Source organism: Aegilops tauschii, chromosome 1, assembly GCF_002575655.3.
Source record: "Aegilops tauschii subsp. strangulata cultivar AL8/78 chromosome 1, Aet v6.0, whole genome shotgun sequence".
Lineage (NCBI taxonomy): Eukaryota > Viridiplantae > Streptophyta > Magnoliopsida > Poales > Poaceae > Aegilops > Aegilops tauschii.
Window position 1 is genome coordinate 259,402,139 of NC_053035.3, and position 11,498 is coordinate 259,413,636.

At 46.8% G+C, this 11,498-nt stretch overlaps 1 protein-coding gene across 1 annotated transcript; it reads right to left on the reverse strand.

Moving 5' to 3' along the window:
* Positions 1–2,951: 2,951 nt before the first annotated feature.
* Positions 2,952–9,048, reverse strand: LOC109751337 (disease resistance protein RGA4). The gene is made up of 6 exons (XM_073506082.1): positions 8,880–9,048; positions 6,615–6,759; positions 6,151–6,386; positions 5,686–6,052; positions 3,752–5,318; positions 2,952–3,629 (listed from the first exon to the last, which is right to left on the reverse strand). Exons 1-6 carry the CDS (start codon positions 9,046–9,048, stop codon positions 3,135–3,137), a joined length of 2,979 nt encoding a protein of 992 aa, XP_073362183.1. The 3' UTR covers positions 2,952–3,134.
* Between the last annotated feature and the right edge of the window lie 2,450 nt (positions 9,049–11,498).

The window sequence follows — 11,498 nt, forward strand, 5'->3', positions numbered from 1 at the left end:
GGGCTTGGCATTCCTGATCTTCGCCGCTTCGGCATTGCCCTACGCGCTCGTTGGTGCTGGCTTCAGCGTACGGACCCGGCTCGACCGTGGAGTCATCTTCGGATCCCTGTCGATGCGGATACCGCTGCCATCTTTTGGGCTTCGACCACATGGATGCTTGGCGATGGCCGCGCCTGCCACTTCTGGTCGGATCATTGGCTGGACGGCAATACCATCATGGAGATCGCCCCGACGCTCTCCTCCCTTGTTCCCCGCCGCCGGCGCAACGCGAGGACCATTGCCGAGTGCCTGCCCCAGCGCTCCTGGGTCAGGGACATCCAGGGTGCCCTATCCCCCACTGCCATGGTGGAATACATAGACCTCTGGCGTTTGCTTGGCCCTATCACCCTGACTTCGGAGCCGGATAGGCTTGTCTGGCACTGGACCACTTCGGGCGTGTACTCCGCCGGCTCTTGCTATCTTGCGCTCTTCCATGGCTCGACCCACGCCCCTCACTGGAGACTTCATTGGAAGGCTTGGGCACCCCTCCGCGTCAAATTCTTCGCCTGGCTGGCCCTCCAAGACCGCTGTTGGACGGCTGCTCGCCTTGCCAGACACGGTCTTCCCCATGATCCATGTTGTCGCCTATGCGACCAGGAACCTGAAACAATGCACCACTTGCTTATTGGATGTCCCTTCTCCCGGCAGATTCGGTGTGACTTGCTCGCGTGGTGCTCCCTTGTGGTCCCTCTTCCATCTCTGACGGATGACTTCCTGGAGTGGTGGCATTCTGCTAGTTCTAGCTGCCCTACGCCGTGCAGGAAAGGTCTCTCTTCCATGATACTCCTCATTGCCTGGTCCATTTGGACCCACCGCAATGGGTGTATCTTCGACGGGAGGCAGCCTTCCACTCTTCTCCTCTCCAACTCCATTAAGGAAGAAGCTAAAACTTGGGCCAGGGCGGGGGCCGTTGGACTCACCAATGTCCTGCCGTAGCTACGTAGGGCTTAGTGTGGGCTGAGCAACCCACGTCCTTTCTGCTCGCGATGATGTGGTCGCCATCCCTGTGTACGACTCACCTCATCGTCTCCTCCTCGCTTCTGCATGTACTCTTGTACTTCCTTTTGCTACCTATCAATGAATGATACGCAAGCCGTTGCGTATTCGTGAAAAATAAAATAAAACCTGATGCAGAAAGGAGCAGTTGATGCTGATCGTGGGTGTGTTTGGCATGTTATCCAAAAGCAACACTTACAGTCTAAAAGGTACAGTGTCGCTCTGTTTTTTAGGCTGAATTTCCTACAAGTTTGAGCATGGATACTTTATTTGCCAATCTCTGGTTGTTTGGATGTGGTTGTCTATGCCTGTATATGTATGAATCTCATGTGAGCTCTCTACAGATGGGGCAGCGCACTGCAGCAGCTGTCCCAGTAGTGTTCATGGAGCAACAGGGATAAATAAAACTTCTGGAGCAGGCAAAGAGTTTGTTCGAAGACATTATGTACAGAGAACATCAGGCTTAACTACCATGTGCGATCGCTGCACCGAACTAGCATTTCATGGCTGTATTAGGATTGACGTCAGGTGATCGAGTGAAATAAGATGAAGCAAGCTGTATGTATAAAGGTTACAGAAAAATCTTTACTGCGACTAGAAAGTCGCTTGTGTGTCCCGTAAACTTAGATTTAAAGAAGGGTTTGCGTTTCAATAGGAAGGAAGAACCTTTCATACGAAGAACAAGAATCAAAGAATTTGCACACAAGTTGAAGTCTATGGTCGACGAATGATCTAATGTTGATCATCATGCAAGCTCAAATAGAAATAAGAAGCTCTGTCAACCTATGTTGTCTGCTATCTGTTTGTGACATTTGCATCTACCTAATATGGCGCCGATTACGAACACACAAGGAGTTGGACTCGAAGTCTCTGGTGTGTCCAACACCAACTTCCCACTTTTCGCTATTATATTAGCCAGGCTACAATGTCCCATCCCATGTCCCGGTTAGAGTCCTGGAGAACCCTTCCCCCAATCGATCAGTGCCCCACAACCCAGTTCCTCAACCCCTGCCAACCCTGGTTCATGTAATTGACATCTCCAAAGCAAAGCATGGGCATTGTGCAAAAGCGAGCATGAGTATGAGGGCAGTGTATGGCCTGGCCTTTGGGAGTAACTTGTGGAGGGCGGCCCTCATGTCTGCCTCAGTAGATCAATTTTTAATTTTTTTTAAACATTCTCTTACGTAGGCATAATTATTGTTGAGACCGCAACCATGATCGACAAAGGCGGGAAGAAGGATAAGTGGCAACTCGATGTGGAATGGTCTTGAAATAGAGGATGTGGACCCCGCAAAAAAGGAGGATGTGGATTTCTACCCATGACTGGAGGCATCATTTTTGTTTTTCCCGTTGCAACGCACGGACATGTTTGCTAGTAGATGCTTAAAAGAACCCTTATGTTGGGAGAATATGAAAACGTTAGGCCAAATTAGCCTTTGACTATAGATGCTTAAAAGGGCCGAAGGCTAGACCAACCAACACTGTGAGACACATAGATGCGACAAGACAAACCATGTTATGCTTTGTACAATGCAAGATGCTCAGGTGTGCTTAGTAAAATAAATTGAGTTTTTCTTAAGCATCAATTCTTACTTCTACCAGAGGGGTGCCTAACTAAGCATCTACCCCACCTAACTTAGCGTTTAGCTCTACAACGAAGCACCAGTGCTTGAAAAAAATATCAGATTTATTTCTCTAAACACCTCTCATAAGCACCTTGCATTGTTCAAGGTCTTACACATGAATTTTAGCATCTGTGATCTGACCGTGATATGGTTGACTAAGATTTTTAGTTAATTCGGACTTTAAGTAAAATTACTAGCAAATCCATACATTAGAAATCATTTTAACATGTCAACAAAAAAATATTTTATCTGACTATTAAAAAACCATATATTTAAAGGAATTGGTTTACGTATACTAACGACCATATATTTCAAAAAGAAAAAGATGTTCACATACTGCATAATGAATGTTCATATGTTTTGAAAATATGGGTGTGACTTCCAGAAAATGACATCAGAGAGAAACCAAGGATAATGATAATGCATAAGCCACAGAACATACAACAGAACTTCGCCTTCCCAAGGAAAATGACATCAGGCTGGTCGCATCTTCAGGCACGGCCTGTTACTGTGAGAACCCAGCGCGGTCTTCCATGCATTAATGATGCCACTATCAGTTGTTGGATGTAGTATCACTTCACTGAGATATGGAAGATGGGCGATTTTAACTCCAATCAGGGACTCAAACTCCCCATTTGCAGTACAGTAGGGAGGAGATTCTTCTTTTTGCGCCGAGTATGAAGGAGATTCGGCACAAAGCAATTGAAGGGAAATTAGATGTACCATGGCGCCTTGCTGAATCCGCACCCTTGGATACCTTGGGGCCTCAAAGCTCAGGAGTTGAAGGCTTGGGAATCCACCTATCTGGACAGAAAAGTACCCATCCCAGAATCCGGGACGATCCTCTTTGATCCTCAAAAGTTCCAGGCATTCCAAGTGTTGCAGTACTTCCACCAGAATCCGGGACGATCCTCTTTGATCCTGAAAAGTTCCAGGCATTCCAAGTGTTGCAGTACTTCCAACTGTTCGCTGGTCAAACCAGTCGAAACAAGATGCAGTTTTATGAGACTACGCATCACGCGTAACTTTGCAGGGTCAGGCAAAGTTCCCGACGTTTGCCTCAGTTTGATGGACTTGAGAGAGACGAGAACCTCTATGGAACCCAAAAACTCATTCTCCAGGACACCAAAATCAATAGAAAGAGACCGGAGTTCCACGGTTCTTTTGCCAATAGAAGAGGTGAGAGAGGCTGCCAATACACTGTCTGTTGCTTCAGAATCCTGAGAGCGAGGGGCAGCAGCATCATCCTGAGGCTGAGAGGCTGAGGCAGCAGCATCAAACAAAGATTTAACCCATACTTTCTTCCTCTGGAAAACTGCAGAAGCTTTGTACCAGAATTTAACCTTTCTCAGACTTTTCGCTTCTTTTATTATGATTGCAAAAGCTTGTTTTTCTGCCATTGAACTTCCTTGAAGTTGTGCCTTTGTGATGACAAGCCCACCAAAAGCATGCAACTTACTATCATCTTTCAAGAACTTCACAAGCTTTTGCATTCCTGCCGTGTCAGTTGGAAGTTGCAGCTCAAACATACCAAACAGGGAACCTAATTCAGGTAGCATGATAACTTCCAATGGTAATGTGTTCACCTGTGTCTCCCGAACATCCAGTGTCTCCAGATGCAGGAGCTTTCTTACCCTTTTAGGAATTCGGGTTATGTCAGTATTCCTAAGGCAGATGAATCTGAGAAACACCAAGTTAAAGATATCCTTGACAACTCCATCGTCAAGACCTTTGCAACCTTCTAGATCTAACACACGCAACAGATTACTACTCTTGAAATCAAAAAGCTCACTGTTGAAGGTTGTGAAGGACCTGAGAGAGGACAGGCTGAACTGCTTCTGCTTCGCCAATGCTTCACATCCTGCTTTGGAGCTATGATGAACACTAAGTCGGCGAATACGGCCGCCCTCGTGCAGCAGCTCATCTCGAGTAACAAAAGTAACAAGATGCCTTGAAAGGGCCTTCTGGATGGCAAACTCTCGCATTACATTGTGCAATTCACATCTTTTAGTGGTGTTACTGAGACTGCTGCGCAGCGGTGTAGGCTCGAGCATACTCATATCAATAAGTGTTGAGAGACAATCATGAACAGCTATATTTTCCTGCACCAAGCCTTCAGCAAACAACTTTCTCGCTAGCTGCATGACGTTAATCTGATGTCGCGTCGGAAAAATGCAAGTATATGCTAAGCAACTCTTAACATCATAATTAGGCAAACAATCATAACATCGGATAAGAGCTCTTCTCATTTTGCCAAATGCCCTCTCATTGCCTGTCATGAACTTACCAAGATGTTTCCCTACTTCCTCACAACAGGATTCAGTCAAAAGCGAACCTCGAACTCCTTTAGAACTTAGATAATCAGAAACACCATTTAAAGCCAGTGGTAAGCCATCACACTTCTGCAGGATGGTTTCTGAACCATTCCTTATTGCAGGTGATGCTTCCAAGATGTTCTTCCAAAGCAAATTTTCAGAAGTAGTTTTATCAAGTGATCGCATAGTGAATAGGTGGTTGCCGGAGCTGTAGGAAGCAGCCACTGAGTGCACGCTTGTTGTCACAACTATTCTGCTGCCATCGCTTCCCATATCTGATGGAAAAATATCATGTATCCTCCATTCTGATCCTTTGGGCATATCATCGATGAATAACAGATACCTAGAGGAGCACATCGGGAAGGTAAGTAAAAAAAACAGAGAAGCATGTTGGATATCCATCTTTTCAATATAATGGGTTCTCACACTTATAAGCTTGTACCGTAAGAAAGAAATACAATATTGACAAAGATTGAGAAAAAACAATTGCTTCGTACTAAAAAAAAGAGAACTCTGGATCTCAAAACAGTTATTTCATGGCTGAAATAACTAAAAAAATCAACAGGATGGAGTGTTGTAGCAAATGTATGATGCTGAGCAAAAACAAATGTAAGATAACCAATTGATGGACCTGAGTAACATTCAACAGACATTATTGGAAAGTTATGAGAGAGAGAGAGAGAGAGAGAGAGAGAGAGAGAGAGAGAGACCTTCTACGCTTCAAGAATTCATGCAAAGCGTCCCAGGACTTCAGGTGCTTAATCTGTTCAAGAACTTTGGTTTTGACGCTTTCCGCATTGCTGCATTCAGATGCCACTAACCATACTTTACAATCAAAGAATATTGTAAGATCCTTGTCATCATAAAGAGCCCTTGAAAGGGCAGTCTTTCCCATACCAACGCATCCAACAATACAAATAACTTTCAAGTCAGGTACATCTGAGGTAAGTAGCTTTATAATCTCCTGTTTCGGCTCAAGAATGCCCATAAGACTACCCTCTGGAGCATAAGAATGGCAAACACCAGACGAGGATGAGCTGGGCTCCGTAGCACCAGAGCTGGATCCGGCAGAAGTGTCTGAAGTAAATGTTTCAAGCGAACATTATACTGAGCCACTCCACCCAACTGTGTCCTAGAGAGAGTATAGAAGCTGCGGCCTTTAGGAATCCAAAGACCATTGAGGAAGTCCTCAATGTCACAGATCACCTCATATAGCTGTGGATTGCCTTCGTACTTCTCAATTTTAGTAGCAACCGACTCCAAGGAAACATTGGTGTCATAAATGAGGGCCAGAAATTCACCTTGAAGGACGTCTCCATCTCTCTTCAAGGCTAGGAGTGCGGTAATACAATTGAGCGCAGCCGTGACAATGGGGGCAGCCATCAGACTCCCAAGACTCAGACGCAAGTGCCTGCACAAAATAAAAATAAAAATCCATCAACGGATTGATCAAAGGCGAACCTGCAAGAACCGACCAAGAGCATAAACCCAATCATAGCAAAACCCTACAACCCCCCCCCCCCCCCCCCCCCCCCCCCAAAGAAAACTAATAACGCCAATGGCAAATCCACACGAGAACCCTAAACGCGACCTCGTAACCGACGGGAAAATGAAATAAATATGAGGAGAAAGGACTAACCTAGCGAAACTAAGCTCCGGGAGGCGATGAACGACGGCCGCCTGCCGACGCAGTAGGGAATGGGGCGACGCGGCAGCGCAGCAGAGGAGGGCGGCGCCGTGGCGGCGGCGCGGGTCGCACGGGAAGGAGACCGGCAGTGTGTGTGCTGCAGCGAAGTGAAAAAGGGAAGCTTGGGCCTTTGTGGGCTAAATATTCGAGCACATGCTCGTTTGGGCCGTATCTCCCCAAATCAGCGAGCATCCGAAATCAAGTACTCCTTCCATGGGAGCTCCTGCTCGGCGCTTCAGGCGTCAGTTATCCCAACTGGCGCTCACAGCGCAGGCATAGCGGGCCGGCCCAGGAGAAAAAGGTACCGCAGAAAAATAAATGCAAGTTTTGCAGAAATAGGGAGAAACAGGATTCGATACTTGCCCGCCCACTTCTAACATTTGAGGCAATAACCACTTGGTCGACATCACTGTGTTGTCCAGTGTGAGGAAACTACTCTATTTGACCCTTCTTTTAATAAAACATTAGCAGGTAGGAGTAACATATACCCAGTTTGTTCTGCGTTTTTTATGATATAAACAAAATAGAATTCACAATGAAATAAAATTGAACTTGAAGAAAGTTCATCAATTTTAAAAGGTTCATACAAAGTGAAAAAAATGTTCGTCAATTTGAGAAAGATTACTGATTTTTAAAAAAGTTCATCAAATTCAAGAAAAGTTCACGATTTTTAAAAAAAGTTCATCGATTTGAAAAAAAGTTCATCAATTTTGAATTTTTTTAATTCCATTTGATAAAAGTTCATCAATTATGAAAAAAGTTCATCGATTATGAAAAAAGTTCATTTGTTTCGAACAAAAAGTTCATCACTTTTAAAAAGTTCATCGATTTTGAAAATAGTTCATCAAATTTGACAAACAATTCACTGATTTGAAAAAACTTCGTCAAATTTCAAGAAAGTTCATCGATTTAGAAAAAAGTTCATCAAAATGAAAAAACGTTCATTGATTTGGAAAAAGTTAATCGAAATTAATAAAAAGTTCATCAATTTTTAAAAAGTTCATCGAATTTAAAAATAAGTTCAATTTTTTTAAAAGAGTTCGTCCATTTTAACAAAAAAGTACGCGAACCAGGAACAATAAAAAAGAAGAAAGGAAGATAAAGAAAGATGAAAAGAATATAAAGATGAATGTAGACATGTGATTTCTGGTGGCCAGTTGGTTGATGCATTGCTGATCGTAGCAAGAGGTTGCCGGTTCGACTCGCAGTTCTCACTTCTTTTTCGTTTTGAAAAACAGAAAAAAAAAAAGTAGATGGGCCGGCCCAGCTCGTAGCGCTGCAGGCGCCAGTTTGCAAAATGAGCTATAACTGGCGCCTGCAGCGCCAAATAGGAAATGCCCACTTCCATCTCCCAGCTTATGGATTCTAAAAAAACTCCTCAAGTTATGACAAATGACATTCTTTTTCGTTTTGAAAAACAAAAAAGAAAGTAGATGGGTCGGCCCAGCTCGCAGCGCTGCAGGCGCCAGTTTGCAAAATGAGCTATAACTGGCGCCTGCAGCGCCAAATAGGAAATGCCCACTTCCATCTCCCAGCTTATGGATTCTAAAAAAACTCCTCAAGTTATGACAAATGACGCGTTGCATATGCATCACTTGTCACAACCTGAGAAATTTTATTTTTTTCGTAAATCTATTTGGTGGCCAGTTGGTTGATGCATTGCTGATCGTAGCAAGAGGTTGCCGGTTCGACTCGCAGTTCTCACTTCTTTTTCGTTTTGAAAAACAGAAAAAAAAAAGTAGATGGGCCGGCCCAGCTCGCAGCGCTGCAGGCGCCAGTTTGCAAAATGAGCTATAACTGGCGCCTGCAGCGCCAAATAGGAAATGCCCACTTCCATCTCCCAGCTTATGGATTCTAAAAAAACTCCTCAAGTTATGACAAATGACATTCTTTTTCGTTTTGAAAAACAAAAAAGAAAGTAGATGGGTCGGCCCAGCTCGCAGCGCTACAGGCGCCAGTTTGCAAAATGAGCTATAACTGGCGCCTGCAGCGCCAAATAGGAAATGCCCACTTCCATCTCCCAGCTTATGGATTCTAAAAAAACTCCTCAAGTTATGACAAATGACGCGTTGCATATGCATCACTTGTCACAACCTGAGAAATTTTATTTTTTTCGTAAATCTATTTGTTAAAAACAAGTTATCTCTTAAACCGTGCATCCAAATCTCGAATCGTTTTCACCATTGGATCCACGTCGAAATCTTCAAAACTAGATACCTGTTGATAAAATTTGACGAAAAAGATTCATGAAAAAATTAGACCTGACGATAAAAACTAGATACCCCACGTCGCCCGCCGCCACCGATGCCCCGCCGCTAAGGCCCCCCGGCCCCATGCCGCGCCGCTCCTGCACGCTGCCCCGGCCCGCCTTCGCCGACATCGTCATCGGTGCATTGCATTTTCATTGCATTTTCATTCAACATATATTTTACATACTCAATTTAAACAAAAAATAAAAAACGACACTAGTCGTCGTCGCTAGGTGCGAGCAGGTCGATCACGATGGCTCCTTCGCCGTCACCGCCGTCGTCGCTGCTGCTGTTGTTGGCGACGTCATCCCAGTTCATGGGGATGTCGCCCTCCATCGCCGCCTCCTCGTCCTCCGCCGGCGCCATCGCGGCCTCCTCTGCCGCCATGGCCGCGGCGTCTTCAGTTGCGGCAGCAACCTCAGCGGCCTCCCTTGCAGCAGCCGGCGCCGCCGCCGCTTCCGACGCCCGTAGGGCGACGTGCCTGCCCGGAGTGTCGTCCGGGTCGCCGTCCTCGCGGAGGACCACCTGTTCCGGCGGCAGCTCCACAGGGGGAGGGGGACGGCCGGTGCGGGTGCCGGCGCAGCCGCCGGGGGTGCTGGCAGGCGGCGGGCAGCTCCACGACGGCGCTCCTGCGGGGCCGGGCCGCGAAGGCGGCCGCTCGCACCTGTGAGGTTGGGGGTGACGCCGGCCTCCGCCAGCCGGAAGGCAGCGATGACGTAATCGTAAACTTTCCCCTTCTAGAAGGCGTGATGGGCAATGTTGTGGCGGCCGCCGCGGTGGGTCCGGAGCTCCTCCACCGTCGCACCGAGGCCGAGCGTCAGGTAGCCGTCCGCGCTGATATGCCACTATCGGGGAAGACGGCAGCCCGGCGACACAAGCAGGCCGTACCAGCACAACTCCGCCGTCTCCAAGTTGCCGAGGCTGGACGGCCATGAGCTCGGGGCGCCGTCATCGCCGTCAGCGCTACTGCTCCCATGGTGGTAGGCCATCGCCGGCGCTGTGTTGGTTCTCGTCGGCAGCAGGAGTCGGGGTGTGAGGTCGGGTGTGGGGGGGGCGCCGGGGCGGGGTCTTATAGCCGTCCGGGCGACGGGAGGCGGCCAGCCGGGCCGGCGCCGGCATTACTGCTCATTAATGCCGGCGCCTCGGGACGGGACGCGACGATGGGACGGGGCAGCGGGTGGTGGAAGGCGCGGCGGCCGTCGACGGGACAGGGCGACGGGGGGTGGCAGAAGCTGCAGTTTGACCATGCGACGCGCGTCTGTTTGACCGGACGACGCGGTTGGACGTCACACGTCACACCAGGCACGTGGGGTGACGTGTCGAAGCACGTTTTGCCGTCAGCTGGTGGACGGCAAAGGCCGCCGTTAGCCACCTAATGTGGCTAACGCACGGTTTTTGTCGTCCATGTTCTTTGCCGTCTACCACCGACAGCAAAGTGCCTTTGCCGGGCAGGTTTGCCGTCGGTGGCAGACGGCAAAGGGCTTTGCCGTCCGCTTTTGGTGCCTTTGCCGTAAGCCATGGTGGACGGCAAATAAGATGATTCCTGTAGTGGACCGTGCCTCTCAAGGAAGAAAAAGAGAGAGAAAACGTGTTTTTTTCATTTTCGAGAGGCACGACCGTGTATCTCGTGAAAGCAAAACCATGCCTCTCGCCGAAGCAAAACCGTGCCTCTCGTAGAAGAAAAAAACGTGTTTTTTTCGTTTCCGAGAGGCACGGTGTACCGACCCGATCCCAATGGACCGGAGTCTATATGCTTAAGTGTCATCCCTGGATTGATATGCTGACACACATAGTACTCGAGGAATTATAAGAGAGTTCAATCACACACTTTATTACATCAAGGTCCTCAAAAAAGTATTTATTACATAAATATGGCTGAAGGCAAACTAAATAAAATAACAGCGGAAGCTTCGTAGGTAAATGAGTCCATTCAACTCCACGACAAAACTGAGTGCAGAACAACGACCTATCGCACCTTAATACTCGTCGGAAAACTCTGCAACATGAGACATTGCAGCCGTGTAGGTCGGCACATGGAATATGCTGGCAATCTCACACCATAGAATAATGATGAAAATTTCTATTTCTACATGCATATTTGGCTGGTGTAGGCTCTAAGTTTAATTTTTGCATAAAGCTAATTTTTTTCCTACAACAAAGTATTTTATTTTAGTTACTACAAAGTTCATGCCATTATTGAGATGGTTCCTCCAACTCAATACAAAATTCCCAAGTTATTAATAACCCAATTCATTAATTAAATAAAGTGATGAGATCAACCAATAATTCACTTGTAGATACTCAAATTTGTTCATAACCAGGGACACGACTAATCATGATTAGTTTATACACTCTGCAGAGGTTTGCACACTTTCCCCCCACAAGACTCGACCACCTCCATGATCGCAAGATCGAGACAGAATGTGTTCCCCTTAACCCTGGATAGACCGATACACCTACTTTCCCCTACATCTGCTAGCCTACCCGGAAAGGCCGAAATTATTATTTCTCTCTCATAACTTGCATGAATCACACATACCACCCCGTCTACAAGCATGGCTAAGCAATATATATGACATAACGAATA

What these genes read in the sequence shown, in the direction of transcription:
- LOC109751337 (XM_073506082.1), bottom strand. Translation starts at nt 9,048, where the DNA reads ATGACGATGTCGGCGAAGGCGGGCCGGGGCAGCGTGCAGGAGCGGCGC. An exon ending in CCGGAGCTTAGTTTCGCTAG is followed by an intron (nt 6,387 to 6,614) that starts GTTAGTCCTTTC and finishes TATTTTGTGCAG; the next exon opens with GCACTTGCGTCTGAGTCTTG. An exon ending in GAATTCTTGAAGCGTAGAAG is followed by an intron (nt 5,319 to 5,685) that starts GTCTCTCTCTCT and finishes GTGCTCCTCTAG; the next exon opens with GTATCTGTTATTCATCGATG.